At 34.3% G+C, this 20,928-nt stretch overlaps 1 protein-coding gene across 6 annotated transcripts in view; it reads left to right on the forward strand.

The window, feature by feature from the left end:
* The window catches only part of CNOT6L (CCR4-NOT transcription complex subunit 6 like), a 119,386-nt gene that overhangs the window by 77,756 nt on the left and 20,702 nt on the right, over positions 1 to 20,928 (forward strand). For all 6 annotated transcript variants that reach the window (XM_033406472.2, XM_033406471.2, XM_033406470.2 and 3 more), the window contains 3 exons: positions 9,251 to 9,319; positions 11,975 to 12,132; positions 13,473 to 13,627. In XM_033406472.2, the coding sequence (XP_033262363.1) occupies positions 9,251 to 9,319; positions 11,975 to 12,132; positions 13,473 to 13,627 (382 nt within the window). The remainder of the gene's footprint in view (positions 1 to 9,250; positions 9,320 to 11,974; positions 12,133 to 13,472; positions 13,628 to 20,928) is intronic.

The following is a 20,928-nucleotide window of genomic DNA, read 5'->3' on the forward strand; positions in this document are numbered from 1 at the left end:
CGTATTTCTAGATTCTCTATTTTTTGTTCTCTTCCTCTAGTCTTTATGGCAGTATAACATTGTTCTTAATTATGGCAGTTTTGTAAAATGTTTTGAGATACAGTAGAGTAAGTCTTCCCTCTTGATTTGATTATAAAGTCTTGGCTAGTTTTGGCCCCATGCTTCTTTTGCCTTGTATTTTCATTAAAATTGCTAGAAACAGCTTTTCAAATTTCTCCCCTCACCCAAGTGTAGGGATTTTGATTGGGGATACAGTTGACTTTTGAACAACACAGGTTTGAACTGCACGGGTCCACTTATATGCAGATTTGTTTTTCAAAAATAGGATCTATAGGATCCACATTTGGTTGAATCTGTGGATGTGGAACCGTGGATATGAAGGGCTGACTGTAAGGTTATATGCAAATTTTTGACTGTACAGGAGTCAGGGCCCCTAACCCCTGTATTGTTCAAGGGTCAACTGTAGATTGCTTTGGAAAGAATTGACATGTTTGCAACACTGGGTTTTCTAATCTAACAGTGTAGAATATTCTTTTATTTATTGTGCCTTCTCTAATTTATCTCATTATTTAGTTTTAGGTTTCTGTGTATTGGTCTTGTGCGTTTTTATTACATTTATTCTAGGTATTGACTTTTTTGATGCTTTTATAGTCTTTTTGAAAATAAATAGTATCTTAATGGATATTGCTGATTTGTGGAGTGCAATGGAGTTTTGTATACTTCGTGGTATTCCCACCTTGCTGAACACTTGCTAAATATGTATTCAACCACTTTGCTCAATTCATTTTAATCCTAATGCATTTTAATGTCAATTTACGCAAGCATATCATCTGTAAATTCTACTTTTAATATTATTTTTCTAATTCTTATATCCTTTATTCTTTTTCTTTATTGCACTTGCTAAGACCACCAGTAAACTGCTAACTAAAAGTGGTCATAATGGGTATCATTTAATTTCATAATTTATTAGCTTTTAATAATTTATGATTAAGTAGGACGTTCACTGTAGTTTTTGTTTGTTTTTTTTTTTGCGGTACGCAGGCCTCTCACTGTTGTGGCTTCTCCCGTTGCGGAGCACAGGCTCCGGACATGCAGGCTGAGCGGCCATGGCTCATGGGCCCAGCCGCTTCGCGGCATGTGGGATCCTTGCGGAACGGCGCACGAACCCGTGTCCCCTGCAACGGCAGGCGGACTCTCAACCACTGCGCCACCAAGGAAGCCCATTCACTGTAGTTTTTATATTGATAGTTTAATCAGATTAAGGATTTTCTTCTATTCCTAGTTTGCTAAGAGAGTCTGTTATTTTTTTATTTTTTTGCGGTGCGCGGGCCTCTCACTGTTGTGGCCTCTCCTGTTGCGGAGCACAGGCTCCGGACGCGCAGGCTCAGCGGCCATGGCTCACGGGCCCAGCAGCTCCACGGCATGTGGGATCTTCCCGGACCGGGGCACGAACCCATGTCCCCTGCATCGGCAGGCGGACTCTCAACCACTGTGCCACCAGGGAAACCCTGTTATTTTTTAATATGAATAAATGTTGAGTTTTATCAGATGCTTTTTTTCTATTAAGATGAGTATAAAATTTTTGTCCTTTATTCTGTTAATTTGGTAATTGCATCAATGGTTTTTCATATTACCACCTTTGTATTCCTGGAATAAGCCCAAGTAACTTGTAATATATTATTATTCTTTTTATATATCCCTGTTTCTATTTGCTGATCTTTTACTTAGGATTTTTTGCATGTGTGTTTGAGCGAGACTGGCCAGTAATTTTTCTTGTCAAGTTTTAATATAAAGGTTATGTTGGCCTCATTAAAGTTTTGGGGGATTATTTTATCATTTTCTGTTATTTAGAAGAGTTTATTTAAGATTGGTATTCTTTCTTTCTTAAATATTTGGTAGAATACATCTGAGCCTGGGGTTCCTTTGTAGGCAGTTTCAATTACTGATTTAATTTCTTTAATAACTATAATACTCGTCTGATTTTCCATTTCTCTTTTTATCAGTTTCTGAAAGTTTTTTTTGGTAATTTGAATATTTTATCTAATTTTTCAAATTTATTGGCATACAGTTGTTCAGACTATCTTTTTATGAGGTTTTAATGTCCATTTAATGTATTGTGATGTCTCTTTTCCATTCCAGATACTAGTTGTTTGTGTTGCCTCTATTTATTTCATGAATAATCTTGTCCAGGGATTTATCAATATTTTCTTTGAAGAAAAGAACCAATTTTTAGCTTTTCTGGTCATCTCTATCATACTTTTTTTCCCACTATCAGTAATTTCTTATCTTTATTTTTTCTTTCTGCTTTCTTTGGGTTTCATTTGCTGTTTTCTTTCTAACTTCTTATAACACTTAAATCTTTCACTTTTAGACATTTTTTTCCTCTGATGTATTCATTAATAAGTCTCCCTCTAAACATGACTTTTAGCTGTATCCTTCAAGTTTTAATTTGTATAATTTTCATTATCATTCAGTTCAGCATATTTCTCCAAGCACTCATTTCTTCTTTGACTGATGAGTCATTTAGAAGTTTATTTTTTTATTTTTAGGGGAGTTTTTCTAGTTTTCTTTGTCACTGATTCCTAGCTTAATTCCATTGTGGTCAAGGAACATACTCTGATTTAAATTCTAAAAATATGTTATATATTAGCCAGCTCATGCTTAATTACTTTTTATAAATGTTAAATATGTATTTTAAAAGAATGTGAATTCTGTAGTTGTTTGGTACAGCATCCTATGTATATTAAAGTTTCCTAATTTGAATGTGTTATATATACTTAGTGATTACTTTGTTTTTATTCATTACTAATAGAGCTATGTTAAAATATCCCACTTTGATTACAGATTTGTTTATTTCTTCTTGTAGTTCTTGCAACTTTTAATTATATATATTGAGGATATATTTTCATGTGTTTCATCTTTCTGGTTATTTGAAGCTTTTATCATTATGCTATTCTTATTACTTTCATATTAATATAGCTACATGAAAAAATATAGCTGCGTGAGTTCTATTTTGGTTAGAATTTGCACTGTATATCTTTTTTCTGTTTTTTCTATGTTAAACTTTTTTGTATCCCTATATCTTAGTAGTTTCTTCTGTCTTCTTACTTCGGGTTTATTTTGTTCTTTTTCTTGTTTGAAGTAACAACTTAGATTGTCGATTTGAAATCTTTTCTCATTTTCAATGTAAGAATGTAGCACTATACACTATAATTTCCCTCTCAGAACTACTTTAGCTGTATTCCATACATTTTGATATGTTGTATTTTCATTTTCATTCTGTCCAGTGTATTTTAAAAAAAATTTCCTCTGAGTCTTCCTCTTTGACTCATGGATTATTTAGAAATATGTTACTTAATTTCCTGTTGTCTGTTACTAACTTTTTGTTTGATTCCAGTTTGGGACCAGTTGGGAAACCTTCTGTATTATTTCAATTCTTTTAAATTTCTTGAGGTTTGTTTTATTGTCTATCTTGGTGAATGTTCCCTGAGTGCTTGAAAAAAGTATATATTTTGTGGTTTGTTGGGTGGAGTATTCTTCACATGCAAATTAGATCATGCCGGTTGCTGGTGGTATTTAATTCCTCTATATTTTTTGTAACTTTCTGTCTAGTAGTCTTACCAGATGTTATAGTGCTAAAATTGCCAACCATAGTTGTGGATTTGTCTGTTTCTCCTTTCAGCTTAGTCAGTCTTTGCTTCATGTATTTTGAAGTGGTGTTGTTTATGTATACATATTGAGGATTGCTATATCTTCTTGATGAATTGATCTTTTTATCATTGTGTAATAACCTCCCTTGTTCCTAGTATCTTTTTTGCTCTTAAGTCTACTTTATCTGATGTTAACATAACCACTCTGCTTTTTTTTGGTTTGTTTAATGTTTACGTACTCTTAGATTCAGCTTCACTATGTGTATGTGAAGTGAATTTCTTGTATTAGTGTACAGTTGACTTATATGTCATGATTTTTATCTACTCTGCCAAGATTCCACTCATTTAATTTGTGTATTTATTAGACCATGTACATTTAAAATAATGATTGATATGTAGAACTTGAATCAGCCATTTTGATACTTGTATTCTGTTTGTTTCCTTTGTTTTTCCTTCATTTATCTTTTCTTGGTTTCTTGTGGGTTACTTAAACATTTTTTTAGGATTCTATATTATTTTATTTATGCTGTTTTAGAGTATATTGTCTTGTATAGTTTTCTTAGTTGTAACTTTAGATATCACAATATACATACGTAGCACAGTCTATTGATAATGGTGTCTTATCACTTTAAGTGAATTATTGATGCCCTACTTCCATTTGTGTCCCTTCACCCTCCCCACCTTTTTATTTTTTTAATTTTTATTTATTTATTTATTTATGGCTGTGTTGGGTCTTCGTTTCTGTGCGTGGGCTTTCTCTAGTTGTGGCAAGCGGGGGCCACTCTTCATTGCGGTGTGCGGGCCTCTCACTATCGCGGCCTCTGTTGCGGAGCACAGGCTCCAGACACACAGGCTCAGTAATTGTGGCTCACGGGCCCAGTTGCTCCGCAGCATGTGGGATCCTCCCAGACCAGGGCTCGAACCCATGTCCCCTGCATTGGCAGGCAGATTCTCAACCACTGCGCCACCAGGGAAGCCCCCCACCCTCCCCACTTTTAAAATATTATTGTCCCTAGTATTTCCTCTACCTGTACTAGGTACCACACAGGCGTTACAATTTTTGTTTCAGCCGTCAGATACGATTTAAGAAGCTTATGCAGAGAAGGTTAATCTGTTATATTTATCCTTAATATTAGTCATTCTCTGTTCCTTCCATTTTGATGTTCCATTTCTTCTGTTACGTTCTTTCTGTTTAGAGAGCTTCCTCTAGTCATTCTATAAGGGCTGGTCTGCTAGCAACAAAGTCTTGTAGTTTTCCTTTGATAACATCTTAATTTTTCCTTGATTTATGAAGGAAAGTTCTGCTGGATACAGAATTTGAGGTTGACAGTTCTTTTCTTTTAGCACTTTATCACTTCCTCTGGCACCATGGTTTTAGAAAAGAAACTTATTGTTCCCCTTTAGGTAATGTGTCATTTCTCTGAGGTTTTTGTCTTTAATTTTTAGCAGTTTCATTATGATGTGGTTTGGTCTGGCTTACTTTGGTTTTATTGTTTGAAGTTTGCACATCTTCTTAAACTTGTAGATTTCAGTTTTTATTAAATTGAGAGTTTTTAGTCATTATCTCTTAGAATACTTTTAAGTCTGCATTCTCTTTCTGAACTCTGATGATATGAATCTTAGATCTTCTGTTATAGTCCCACAGGTTTCTCAAGCTCTGTTCATTTTTTTTTTCAGTTTTCTTTTTATTGTTCCTATTGAGTAAGTTCTCTTGATGTGTTCTCAAATTCAATCATTTTATCTTTGGTTATCATTATTATTGTGCCCTTCCACTTCTTTCCTTGGGTTTTCTGTTTTTTCAGTTTTCAAGAGAATTTGTAATTACTTTTCGTAGCAGCTCTATGATAGCTGCTCTAAAATTTCTGTCAGATAATTTCAACATCTGAATCATCTCTGTGTTGTCGTCTGTTGGTAGTTTTTTCTCACTTAAGTTGTGATTTTCCTGGTCTTTGGTATGACCAGTGATTTTCAGTTGTGCCCTGGATAGTTTGAATATTCCGTTAGGAGATTCATGACCTTTTAAAAACCTCAATAGCAGGCAGCCAATTTAGGTTTAGCATGTGGGTTCTGTTGGTCCTCCCAGGCTCAGCTGGCACCCTCTCTGTGGGTAGACCAGGCCCAGTGCTGCCAGCCACTGGGAGGTGTGGGAAATCAGAACTTTCCTTTCATGCCTCGCCACCCTGGGTCTATTCCTGGTGGCTTCAGGGCTGTCTCGCACTTAGTGTGGCATGTGTGGGAGATAAAAATGGGAGAATTGTTTTTATCACATTATAGGTATGATGCTGAAAGACGTATTAAGACGTCACCTGCTGTTCTTCTCTTCATAATGAGAATAGACTTATCTTCAATTTTGATCCAAATCCTTGTGCTGTGTCTAAGACCATATAGATTTATCTATTAAACAGTCTTTATCTGATTTGATAGTTGGCCCATATAACTCTGTATTCCTCTCCTTTGTCATATCATTGGCTATGCAATTTTATCTTTGAAAAAAGTCAATTTTAAGTATGTGCCACACATGAATATATTATTCTCCTTGTAAGAAATACTTAAATTCCGGTTAAGACTAGATTTTCCTTTGACCACTACCTTTAATTCCAGTCCCCTCCGTGTAAGTAAACACACTTGTAAGTTGGGTGTGTATCCTTGTAGGCATGTCTATAGACATTACATATAAAAATTATACCAGTAGAAGTTTTATGGTATTACTTTGCATGTGTGTTTTAAATTTTTTTCTAATAAAATATATCCTATTATTATAATGTGTCTTATTATTTAATTAAAATGTATCATATATATTTTTCTACTTTTTTCTCACTCAACAGTATTTCTTATATACCTTTCCACTTTAGCACACATGTATCTTTTTTCTTTTAAACTGTAGCATAGACTTCTGTGAAATGGATAATAACCATTTACCATTGCTTTTGCTGTTAGAAACAGTGGCATAATGAATATCTATTTGAATGCTGCTTTAAGCAGATAGGGCTGATACCAAGAAATAGAATTGCTGGGTCACAGGGACATGAATGTTTTCAATTTTAAAAGATGATGCCAGTTTGTCCTCCCAGAGAGCTGTACCAATTTGTATTCCCACCAGTTGTACATGCAAGTATCTGTTTCTTATCCCCTTCACCAACCCTGATGTTAGTAAACTTAAAATTTTTTTTTGTCAATTTGGATAAAGACATGCTATCTCATTTTTTAATGTTTCCTGGTTACTGGTGAGATAGAGCATTTTTTCCTATGTTTTTGTTCTTTGGTTGTTGTTGGGGAATATTGTACGTTTTACTTACACTGATATATTGTGCTGTATCAGTTAAGATATGGGAAGCGTCAGAATGTTGACATCACCTTACTTGTCTTATTTTGATATCTTTTGTGCTTTCTGAATGTTTAACTATTTGCTATTAAGGATCCCAGCAGCTAAAAAGTTCCTTGTTTACTCTTCATTATATTTACATAATGAGCTTTCCATTTTTTGAGATAGTTGCCAAGATTCTGGCATGGCACTCCTAGCAGGCATGATTATTTTCCAGGATTCAGTGTGTTGGACCAGCTGGATGGTTTGTTTGTCATCTTATGATGACCTTCATATGGACTGTGCAAAATAACGTTCATTTCACTTTGTGAAAAGCATGGCTGCTAAAACAGGCATCCTTTTTAGGTAGACTTCAGAACATCAAAATGATTAGTAAAGTGAAACTTTTTTAAAGGTCTTGGATACTGTGGTCAAAATTTCTATGGCTGGATGATGATGGAGTGTTTTTGTTTTAAAGGAATACATTTCTTATCCACTGATTCCCTGGGTAAATCTGTAAACTCTAATCAAATTGTTCTGTAACTGCAAATGTGTTTAAAAGGGAGAAGAAAAAGAGGAAGTTAAATCTTAATTTAGGAATTTTCTTTCATCTGATAGTTTGGTAACATTTAGTTCCATAGTATTGACAATCATATCTGAGCAGTTAATGTTTAACCAGTGCCTTCCTTTTTTCTGTATAATGTAGCTCTAATCTCGTTTTGCATTGACATTATGAAAGAGAGAAAGAGTAAAATTAGGAAATGAAAGCCCTGTTAAAAATTCAGTAATTTTTATTATGCATGCATATTTGCTTTTTTTATTTTAAAAATATTTGAATATTTTGTTCGTCATGTGTTGAAACTTCACATAGCTTTGATTTACCAGCTGGGAACAAAGCTGGGTCAACACAATTTATATGTGTAATTAAGACATAACACCTTACTTAAGTTTTTGTTTTTGTTTTTTTAACATCTTTATTTGGAGTATAATTGCTTTACAATGTTGTGTTAGTTTCTGCTGTATAACAAAGTGAATCAGCTATATGTGTACATATATCCCCATGTCCTCTCCCTTTTGCGTCTCCCTCCCACCCTCCTTATCCCATCCCTCTAGGTGGTCACAAAGCACCCAGCTGATCTCCCTGTGCCATGCAGCTGCTTCCCACTAGCTATCTATTTTACATTTGGTAGTGTATGCATGTCAGTGCTACTCTCTCATTTCGTCCCAGCTTACCCTTCCCCCTCCCCGTGTCCTCAACTGCATTCTCTGTGTCTGCGTCTTTATTCCTGTCCTGCCTTTAGACACTATAAAACTCTTAGAGGAAAACATAGGCAGAACACTCTGTGACATAAATCACAGCAAGATCCTTTTTGACCCACCTCCTGGGGAAATGGAAATAAAAATAAAAATAAACAAATGGGACCTAATGAAACTTAAAAGCTTTTGCGTAGCAAAGGAAGCCATAAACAAGACCAAAAGAAAACCCTCAGAATGGGAGAAAATATTTGCAAACAAGCAACTGACAAAGGATTAATCTCCAAAATATACAAGCAGCTCATGCAGCTCAATATCAAAAAAACAAACAACCCAATCCAAAAATGGGCAGAAGACCTAAATAGACATTTCTCCAAAGAAGATACACAGATTGCCAACGAACACATGAAAGGATGCTCAACATCACTAGTCATTAGAGAAATGCAAATCAAAACTACAATGAGGTATCACCTCACACCAGTCAGAATGGCGGTCATCAGAAAATCTACAAACAATAAATGCTGGAGAGGGTGTGGAGAAAAGGGAACCCTCTTGCACTGTTGGTGGATGTAAACTGATACAGCCGCTATGGAGAACAGCATGGAGGTTCCTTAAAAAACTAAAAACAGAACTACCATATAACCCAGCAATCCCACTACTGGGCATATACCCTGAGAAAACCATAATTCAAAGAGTCATGTACCAAAATGTTCACTGTGCACTATTTACAATAGCCAGGACATGGAAGCAACCTTACTTAAGGTTTTAAATAGGTACTTTTTTATAAATACTGTGTAAGTATAAATGCCACTACTGAATTTCCTCATGTTCTTTTTGGATATTAGTTACGTGTTTTATGCAGAACTCTTCGTCAACTTCCTTCAGCTTCTAAATCTTCGTTATATTTCAGTACTATATTTTTAAGTCAGTTTGTGAGGCATTATAGCTGAAGAGAAAACAGAAGCTGATTTGACATTACAAAGCAAATGATACTGATTTTAGAAAGACATGAACATATGTTTAAAAGAATATACATTTTTTCCAGTTCATCCAGAGCAGCTTCCTCCGAGGCCATGGATTACATTAAAAGAACGAGACCAAATTCTGCCATCAGGTAAATAGTTTTTCTTATTCTTCCTTGACTTTTCTCAGATATACTTGAAATGCCATTTGGGCTTGTGATAAAATTGACAGGCCTTCATTTTACCTCCCCTGAGTAGATGCGTTTTAAAATACTGATCAATAGACTTAAAAGTCTACCCTAAGGCCTATGTACAGGGATCTCATACCTTTCACAATGATGCAGCTCTTGGTTTTAAAATTAGTTCATGTAATAGAGCTTTCCAAGTGGCATCTTCACATAGGGTTTGGTGATTTAAGAAAAATGAGTAGTAATGAATTTTCTTCTGAAAAATTTTAAACTACTTAGATACTTTATCTTTCTTGAGTGGGTAGGCTGATAATGCTTTGTAGAAGGATAATTTAGACTGAGTTCAATTTACTGTATTGGAAACAAAATACGATACCAGACCAAGGGTATAGAAATGATATAGGGTGAAGATTTGAGCAGTTTAATTATATGATTTAGCATTTCTAGAACTGCAGTAATGTAGGAAATATAAACCTTTATCTTTTGGTGCAGACCAATGATGATTTGACATTTATAGGGCTTCTTACTGCTCATTAGACATTTTATGATTGGGAATGCTGCTTAAAATAAGTTGTTATGAATTAATATTCTTCTTAATCACAAGTGATAGTTTTCATGATACCTAATTTTGTTTTAAAAATGAAAATTTTACTGTTTTAATATGAAGGCAAACCAATCACTGAATACTGATACTTAATTTTAAAGAGTAAACCACAGAATTTATTATGTACTTTTTTTTTTTTTTAATTTAAGCTAAGAAGTGGAAGGATTCAGAAAAAATCATTTGCTTAGGTATCGGGAGATGTGCGAAGTGTAATGTGTTCATGGTTCTATTTATATTTTAATAACACTGAGAAATATTATCATATTAGTACATTTCTGTATCTTCTAGAGGTAATCATTTTAAAACCACCACACTCTGGAGCCATAGTATCAGCCTGTTCTAAGAGGTACTGTATCAGTGTTATCAAGAATAACACTTCTGTTATCAGGATTCACATTGATGGTCTGAGTAAAACGAATACCTCAGTTTTTCTACAAAGCCTTAAGTTAGGCAGATTTATTTTGTGTTTAGCCTTCCTTAATGTGTAATTAATTCTTCCCTTTCTGGTATTAAAATGATATTAAAAACACCATTTTCTAGTTCTTCAAAGTAATCCCTTTCTGAGCACGAGTTAACATAATCTTGAAGAAGATCTTTCCTAATATCACATACCTTCATTTCCATTAAGAAGAGGAACAACAGAAACAAGTTTTCATTAGTTGTTGAATTCTCAAGTAATGTGTTCTTGGGTTTTCCTTTTTGAAAAACCACTATGGATTTTTCTTGGGATGTCTGACTTCCGTGAGTAGAATCAGTGCTACAAAAAACAAAAAAAAGATATTAAAAATGCCTTTTACTTCTGATGCATAGGGAGATGTGTATAATAACTAACAATGGTTAAGGGTGATTTATAGCCACAAAACTATAATGGTAATTAAACTATGTAAGAATTAATCCCAGATAGTGAAAAGAGGTACCAGTATACAAAATGGCCACCAGTCAGATTTCCAGGGGACCGTTGAACTAAGTTTCTCTTAATACCTTTCCCATCATCTGACTTTGAATCAACTTCAATCAAGTGTTACTTCATTCTTGGATTCCTCACCTTTTATTAAGTACTTGATTCTCAACTGTGTCTGCCCATTATAATCACCTGGGAAGCTGTTTAAAAATATTAATACCCAAATCCTAATATACTAACTTAATTAGTCTGGAGTAGGGCACTGACTATCAGCATTTTTTTAAAAAAGTTCTACAAACTGATTCTAATGGACAGCCAGGATAGAGAATTAATGATAAAAATCAGGGCTTTTCAAACTGGTGTGCATGTGCATATGAATCACCTGGGGAGTTTGTTAAATTGCAGGTTCCAATTCATTAAGTCTTTGTGAAGGCAGAAATTCTTCAGTACTGAGTTCCTAGGTGGTAACTGATGCTGCTGGTACTTAGAGCACATTTTTGAGTAGCAGGGATACAAGCTGCGTTTTCCTATCAGTTTGCTTGTAGTCCTTTTATAGGCATTTTAAAATGAGAATTTAGTTTTAGAAATGAACATTTGATTTGGTAAAAAAGGATTCTCTTATGACTGAACTTTGTTAGTCCATATTCTTCTGGCTTAGAGCAGTGAGAGCATTAAGAGGCCCAAAAAAGTATTAAGTATGGATGTTTTGTTAATACAAGTTAATGAAATTAGAACCTTTTAACGAGAAAAATTAAAATTTACTTTTATTCCATTTATAGAGAAAAGTTTTGCTCAGTAAATGATGTGCAAAAAAATAGCATTCTGATTTAAAAGTTGAATTTTTATTAAAATATTCTAAAAAATCACAAATATGAAGTATTAGTCTAATTCTGGTAAAAGGACTTTGATGTGATGGATTCCAGTGAAGTTTTATAGGTATAGTTTAATGGAATCTTGCCCAAGGCATTTCACGATGATGATATTTGGGGTATGTTTGTGTGGCATGTGTGCTTGTGTAGGTGTATATGTGATATTGCTTTAGATATTGCTTTAGATAAATTAGATTGCCTAATTTTCTCCCTTTTGTCTGTTGTTTTTTTCTCCCACTTCTTAGCATCATTCACGGTTATGTGTTACAATGTGTTATGTGATAAATACGCCACCCGGCAGCTATATGGCTATTGCCCATCCTGGGCATTAAACTGGGAATACAGGAAAAAGGGAATTATGGAAGAAATTGTTAACTGTGACGCAGATATCATTAGTCTTCAGGTAACACTATAGAAATTAAATTGTCTTTAACTTAAAGGTGAACCTAAAAATTATAGAAGATCTTACTTTTGGGAGAGTTCCTGTGTTCGAAGGAAAACCCAAAGCAATTATCTTCTCTCCTCTTAAAAAAAAAGGACAATTTTAATAAGCACCTCAGATATTTCTACAACTTCTAGAGAAGTTGGAAATTTTGAAAAAATATAAAGAATAATGGAGGGGGCTTCCCTGGTGGTGCAGTGGTTGAGAGTCCGCCTGCTGATGCAGGGGACACGGGTTCATGCCCCGGTCCGGGAGATCCCACATGCCACCGAGCGGCTGGGTCCATGAGCCATGGCCACTGAGCCTGCGCGTCCGGAGCCTGTGGTCCGCAACGGGAGAGGCCACAACAGTGAGAGGCCCACGTACCGCAAAAAAAAAAAAAGAATAATGGAGGAAAACACCTAATCCCATATCCCAAATATAGTTGCTGGGTTAAAACTTCTGAAGTATTTTTTGTACACTTTAAAAAAAATTCACTTGCCTATTATTTACAGATATGTACAGATATGTTTTCAAAATAGAGATCACACCATTGATGTATTTTGTACCTTGTTTATTGCACTTAATATACTTCCCATGTTACTAAAATTCCTCAGAGCCAATTATATGAATATATATTAATTGATTTAGCATTTTCCCTACTGTTGGACATTCAGGCTGTTTATGTTTTCACTGTTACAAAATCATGTTGTTATGAGCATTAGCATACATAAATCATTATCTTCACACTTGATTATTTCATTTGGAAAGATTTGTTAAAAATATGTTATGGGTCTAACTTAATAATTACTACTTTAACACAGACCATTGGATTATTGGTATTCAGGTACCTAAAAATTCCTTAAGTAGAATTTTTTGTTGGTAGATCTTAAGCTTTTCACTCTTGAGTATCATTTCTTTCTACCACAGTTGAGAAATTTGAAATAATTTTTAAAATTACCTCTTTATAATATAAAATTTGCTATTCCATACCACCTAATCTATAATATGACCAACTTTCAATTGTTCATTTACCAGTTGAGGAAGTGAAGTATAGTGGAATGAATTCTAAATTGGGAGTCAAGAGACTTGGGAACAACTACCTGTGTGAGCATGAGAAAATCACGTTATTTTCTGGTTCTCTTAGGTTTTAAAAAGCTGCCATTGTCAAATGGTGGCTGCTATCAATAAGGTTAGGTACTTAGATAATATTTTTTAAGTGAAGTATTTTAACTTGGTCACACCTTACTCACAATGCTGCACGTTTTTATATCTTAGTTTTCCTCTGTCATGTCAATGATAATGTTTCTTTGTCATCTCAGGAAGTGGAAACAGAGCAATACTTCACTCTCTTTCTGCCAGCATTGAAGGAGCGTGGATATGATGGATTTTTTTCTCCAAAGTCACGTGCCAAAATCATGTCTGAGCAGGAGAGAAAGCATGTGGATGGTTGTGCAATATTCTTCAAAACAGAAAAGTGAGTTAAGGAAATGAAGCATAATAGTGTACTTATTTCTTTAATTCCCACACATTTGAAATTGTCTTTGGTTTGACCCTGAAATAGACAGGTAATATAAAAGTTTAAAACTACTGGTAATGTTTTATTTCTTAGGCTGTGTATTGAAAATAAGAATGTTTACTGTATTATTCTTTATGCTTCTTTTGCCAAATTACATTAAAAATATTAAAGAGTATATACTTGAATATGATACTGTATTTATATATTTTCATGAAGTAAAATATTAGTTTTTGTGTAAAAAAGAAAGTAGATATTTTTTTGCTAGTTGACCTTTTTCAGAATCATTCATTTTATGAACTTTTCATCTTTTAAATTAACATTCTATATGTTTATTTAGTCATTCATTCACTAAATGTTTACTGAGCATTTGCTTCGTGACAAATGCTATGCTAGTCACAATAGTCTCAAAGACATACAGTTTCTATCCCACTCAGAGCTCTAGTAGGAAAATCACAATCTAATATGGTATATATGAGGTGGAGATATGCAAGGATAGATAAGGGAGGACACGCACAGAGCTTATGGAGGTAGGGAGTTAAAGGATTGACTGAGACAGGACAATGGAAAGCGGTCATGACCTGAAATGGAAAACAGAAAACATGACCTTTGTTTTTTCAGGGCTGTAATATAGTTGATGAAAATACAGTCAAAGATAAGATGATGACTGCTTATTAAAATACATGAACAATCTTGTAGAGACCTCTGTGCTTTTAGTATTCTTGAGTTTAAAATGGAAAAGATTATCTGTTCAGAGTTAGCGACAAGAATTAAAGGAGATAATGAATGGATAGGTACTTCATAAATCATTAAGTGTCCTGGAAATATTTATATTATTGTCATATTTCTCTGTTTCTGTAATCCTTTGCAATATTAGTATTTCTCTCTTACTGGGTTTATGATATTGTGCGCATTGGATTTAGGAACTGCATTTCCTACTTGAGGGTGCAGAGCCGTAACACACTTAGAAGGCTATCTCTCCCTTTTTTTTTTTTTTTTTGGTTTGGAGTTGTGAAGAGTATATTTTGTGACTGTTTATTTCATTCTTTTAGTTATCTATTTATTTTTATTTATTTTTATTGAAGTATAGTTGAGTTAAAATAAAGTGAGTCAGTTATACATACATACATTCTTTTTTATATTCTTTTTCATTATGGTTTATCACAGGATATTGAATATAGTTCTCTGTGCTGTACAGTAGGACCTTATTTATCCATTCTATATATATAACAGTTTGCATCTACTAACCCCAAACTCCAAATCCATCTCTCCCCCACTGCCCCTCCCCCTTTCCGTTCCCCCTGGGCAACCACAAGTCTGTTCTCTATGTCTGTAAGTCTATTTCTGTTCATAGATAGGTTCATTTGTGTCATATTTTAGATTCCACATATAAGTGATATCATATGGTATTTGTCTTTCTCTTTTTGACTTACTTCACTTAGTATGATAACCTTTAAGTCCATCCATGTTGCTGCAAATGGCATTATTTCATAGAAGGCTATCTCTTGAACGCTGGCTGAGTGACTAGATGGTTAGAGGCAGATTCCTTTGGTTATCATCCTGAGGAAAAGAGAGAAGTATATTTTTGCCTCATAAAGGCTGCCAGTTTTACAGTGGAAAATTTGAAGGAACCTCCAATAGAAGACTGAAATATATGGATTCTCATAGAGATTGTATCCTGCAGTTAATAACTTAGGTTTGATACATTAGATAGGGAATCATCTACTAAACTCCTGTGACTATTTTCCTATATTTTCCTGTTTGGTGCCTATTATAACAAATCATTTCAATGTTTTTATTGATACAAGCCTATTTATTACCAGCATGGCATGTTATTTTAAGTAAATGAATTAAGTGAATTTGAAAGATATTTGAGCCCCTTCTTCTCACTTATTTGTACCTACTTTCATATCTTTTCTGTGACTTTTTAATAGAGATTTTTCATTTGTTTAATAATTAGTACAGGGCCTTGAAGTATTTGAGGTCAGGATATGCTAAATTCTTCTAGTGGGTTGCTGATTTTTTTTTAACAAATTTTAGAATAACAATAGCTATTACTTTCATAGTGTTTACATGTCCGCCATTTTCTTTTATTTATACTGATTATCTTATTTAATTTTTAAAGCAATCCTCAGAGGTAGGAATAGAGCTATTTCCTCATTTTTATGGATGAGGAAACCAAGACATAGAGATTATCTGGCTTCACAGTCAATGCTTTTAACCACTGTACTAAACTGCATCTTTAGATTTCTTTTTTTTTTTAAATATTTATTACTTTTTTAAATTGAAGTATAGTTGATTTACAATGTTGTGTTAGTTTCAGGTGTGCAGCAAAGTGATTCTGTTTTACATATATATATATTTTTCCAGATTTTTATATAGGTTATTACAAAATATTGAGTATAGCTCCCTGTGCTATATAGTATGTCCTTGTTGTTTATCTTTAGACTTACTGTTTCAGCTTCCAATATCACTTGTACCTATTAAAAGGTTACCTCATTTGGGAAATACTGCCTTGAATTTGATATTTGTTACCAGTATTCACGCACAAATTTCCTTGAAACAATTAAAAATGAATTACTGATAACATTGAGACATGTAACATCAATCTGTTTTTCCATTTGCCATTGTTTCTTTCTGAAAGATGATAATACATAAAATTGTTTTCATTCCCTTTACAGTTTTGAGAGGAAAATCTAAAATGCCTTGATAATTTACTAGAGGTAATTAAGATTTTGAACTAACAATTGTCTAGGAAACTTTAAACAACCAAGTATTTGAAAACTGATACTTGAATTATTAAAAATGCTGTAAATTATTTAAGAGATAAATACATAGGAAATACTTCGATGCATCATTTGCATTTCTTTCCTTCTTCAACTTTTTGCCTAAATAGTAACATGGATCCAGCAACAGATGAAGACCTTGAGTGTGATATGTTGTTAAATTCCACCTGTTTTGAACAGTACCAAATAACTTGCTGATGTCATGTTATATGTCCAATGCCAAACTATTTGGAATTTAACACAAAGTATACTATGCTGCATTTCTTCTACTCCTTCAGATTGGAGAAATGATGCAGTGCAAAGAAAAGACTGTTTGGAAGCCAGGTGGTTTTCCTGCTTATGTAGCTGTATAATCTTGAATGAGTCACTTACCCTTTCTGGGCTTATTTTCTCATTTGTACATATTTGTGTATTACCTTGTAAGAGAATTTATATGATTTACAAGACTAACAGTTAAAAGATAGCTGTAGAAGAGTGCTTCAATTCTCTGTACTCATTCTCAAGGTCTTAATCTTCTAAAACCAGAGTATCAGATAATTTCTCATCTTCATTGATGAAATATTTTTCCCTTCATGGAAAACAGTGGTACAGAATGGGTAACAATAAATGGAAACTATAATAATCACTATTTTTAGCAAAATATTATAATAAAAATCTCTTATCCATCATGATGGAAGGATAGTATATTGCTTAGTAATGGCTGGGACACAGACCATTATTCAGAGAATTAGAATACATTATATTTTATATTGTTTTTTTGTTTTTGTTTTTGCTGTACGCGGGCGTCTCACTGTTGTGGCCTCTCCCGTTGCGGAGCACAGGCTCCAGACGCGCAGGCTCAGCGGCCATGGCTCACGGGCCCAGCTGCTCCGTGGCATGTGGGATCTTCCCGGACCGGGGCACGAACCCATGTCCCCTGCATCGGCAGGTGGACTCTCAACCACTGCGCCACCAGGGAAGCCCAACCCCTATATTTTATATTGTATACATTATACTTTATATTGTATACATTCTGGTTTAATCTTTGGGGATTCAGAAGGCACTTCAAGATTTGGTAGCACCTTTTGGTCATTACGAACATCATTTTTTGGGTAATTAGGTGCATAAAGATACCAGAAAATAGAAATTTGGGTTGATAAGATGCCAGAAATCACCTTTTCTTTGTCCTTTATCTTAATAAGTGTTTTCTTCAGTGCAAAATATTTTATAAAAGAGACATATACATATAGGTCTGTATTTTGTGTGTGTGTGTAAGAAGAGACTGTTATTATAGATAAGTTTTTTAGAGTCAGAAAGTTTCTCTTTCCCATGTTTTATCCTATAGACTAAACAGTTAGTAGAAATGGAGTCTTGGAGCCCGATATGCAATTTGAAGAAATCCAAAATGTTGAAAAATGGAGCTGAAACCAGATCTAGACTTGCTTGCTTTTCCTGAGGTTAGCATTTCTGATCTGATCATGCTTTGTTTCAAATCAGTGAGAAAGGGAAAGATGAAAACAGCAGTTTTAGAACAGTGTGACCATTACACTGTGAAGAGGCAGTCTCTTCCAATAGGACTGGGAACTAGGTTGTCATGGTGCTTAGTCCTTACTGTATTGCCTCTGCTGTCTGTCTCAGAGGTACCAGGTAAGGCCAAGTCCTTGTTTCTCCTTCTATATTATGACAGGTGGTTTTGTGGTTGAGAAGAGGTCATTCAGAGGTTATAGTGTTGTCCCAAAATGACCTATTGTGATAATCCTGTCTTACTAGTTTCTCAGTTACTAATTTTTTCTGTCATAGGTGGTGGTTGTGTTTAGAATTTTAAAATCTGAGATTGTGGTTTCTGGTTTCCAGTGTTAGCTTTCCCATTAATTTAATCTGAAACATAAAATTATTGCTTTATGCCAGTTTCCTTTACCTTTCCAGTATGGATAATAATAACTGTTCTGCCTAACTTCAGAGGTTTCTTATGGGGCTAAAATGATCAAGAATGTGAAAATGCTTTTAGTGGTTAAAAGAGTTGTACAAATATAGGTAGGATGGTGAATATCCTCTTTTCTTCCCTATTTATCTCACTCTCTAAGCTTACCTTTTCTAGCAGATTGTTTTCTGGCACTCCCATGATTACTTGAAAGGACCTAAGAACACATTTTATAGCATCTTATGCTGAATATACAATAAACACTTCTATTTGGTTTAGGTTTAAGAGTGAGTTTAACGTGATCAGAAAGGGTCATAGTTAACAGAAAGTAGAAGCAGAGTGAAGGTTATTTGGTTGTAGGTAGGAGGGGAGAAAGTAAGAAGTAGTATTGTTCTAAAGTAGTATGGATAGAATATGGATAACTATTTCTTACTGTTTTATAAATGTATTATAAATATAGAATAAAATAAACACAAGATAAGTTATAGGAGATTATAACTCCCTATACTGGTGCTAGAAATCTCATTTTCTAAAGGCAGAGTCCCTGAAAATTTCTTATGGTTCAAGGAGTATATCTATGCTCTTATTTAATTCTCACTGGAAAGAAGGAATTTTCTTTTCCTTAGTTCTCAACTATCTCTTTGGTTCTTCAACTACTGGTGAAGCTGAAATAATAAAATTGAGCGTATAACTCTGACCCTTTTAGAATCTCTAAGCACCAAGAGGGGAGGTGTAAGTTATAATGACATGTGCTCTATTTAGGAAAACTGGTTTTATTTTTCTGAACTTTTTGAAACCAAAGACATTATAAAGCAGATACCTCAAGAAGATTGGGAAGTTTCAAAAGTCAAAACTAGGGCAATGCAATTATAAATTATACTAACAATGAGGAAGAAAGTTGGAGGGGTAGTTAGAGGCATCTAATGAACCAGGTAATTGTTCAGGATTCGTTTTAAAAGGAGTGTTTTTTGTTTTGGGTTTTTTTGTTGTTGTTGTTGTTTTTGATTAAAAAAGTCAATAACCAAGTATGTGTTGAAGAAAAAGTTTATGAACCTATGTTCTTTGCCATGAAAATTAAGAAAAAGGGAAAATTGGGTGAAAGTGTTAAGGCAACGAGGAGGATATTTTAAATAACATGTGCACTGTAAAGGGGTATACCTATGTGGCTTGTGCCATCACTAATTGACGATCAAGAAAAAACCAGAGATGTGCAACTTCTATTTTGCTTTCATGGTCTCTGTTGAGGAGAATTATTTTCAAAGTGGAAAGACTAAGACCAGGTAAGGAGGAGATTGGCAAACCAAGAAGAGATTGGTAAGCCAAGAGAGTCACTAAAGTGCCTTAACTAGTTAGGTTTCCATATCAATATAATTATATCCCATGTCCCCATAGTATTAAAATATCTTGCCAAAGTATGATTAGAGGAGTATTGTGTTGGCCACAAAGTTCGTTCGGGTTTTTTCCATAGAATGTTACAGAAAAACTCGAACGGACTTTGTGGCCAACCCAATAGATGGCATTAATATTGGTGTATAGGAAAAGTCCTAATATATTGGGGACAAATAAACCACTTCATTTTTCAAAAAATTGGCGAGCCTCAGTTTTCCTCATCTTCGTAATGGTAATAGTAATACTGTCTGTTGCAATTTGAGTGCTCCAGAAAGAAGACTCCAAGTTACTTTGGTGTTTAGGAGTTTATTAAGGATCAACAGCTGTGGAAAGGAAGGGGAAAAAGCAGAAATTAGCATAGAGAGTAGAGCTGTGTTGCAGACCGGGACAGCCTCAGCTGACCCCACCCTGTAGCTTTAAAGCTGAAATGGCCTGTGAGAGTTAACCCAGGAGGGACCAAAATCCCCAGACCTTTATCTTTTGCTTTTGATCTGTAATTGGATATGTGCCACTCCCAGAAGTACTTGACCTTGATGAGGCAGCTCTCTGCAACTGGAGCAATTCCTGAAGGATTGATGAGGAATCTGGGCAGCATCTCTTCATGTCCACCCCTTTGCAAAGTTTTAACAAATTTTAGGACTAATATGTATGAAGTACGTATCACAGGTCTTGATACAAAGTGGATCCTCAATAACGGACCCCTTATTTTTTTTTTTATTATTATTTGTACTGTCCTATTGAGAACTTTGATTATTTAAGAGAAGACATATATATACATATAAGATTTATAAAAACTGAAAAGCTGGCAGGGATATTTAATCTTTTGGAAAAACAGAATGTAGTTTCCAAGTACCCTTAATATCTGAATGGGTGAACTAATGGGCAGAAGCTCATGAAATGATACTCAACAGAAATAAAGTCTGCTACTCTTAGATTATTAAAGGAAAGGAAAGAGGAAGAGGTAAAATTATTTGAGAGCACAGAAGAATATTTATATGCAAAAAAGTTCATTACTAAACTAAATGTTAATTACTATAACTAACGGCATTAATTATAATAGCTCATATCAGAAGTAAATGTCCAACACAGAATAGTTCAATTATGGTGAATCTGTATAGTGGACTATAATGCAATCATAAAAATTGATTTTTGAAACATATAGTATTTTATAGGGAAACATCCATGGT

This window comes from Orcinus orca, chromosome 4, assembly GCF_937001465.1.
Source record: "Orcinus orca chromosome 4, mOrcOrc1.1, whole genome shotgun sequence".
In the NCBI taxonomy this organism is placed as follows: Eukaryota; Metazoa; Chordata; class Mammalia; order Artiodactyla; family Delphinidae; genus Orcinus; species Orcinus orca.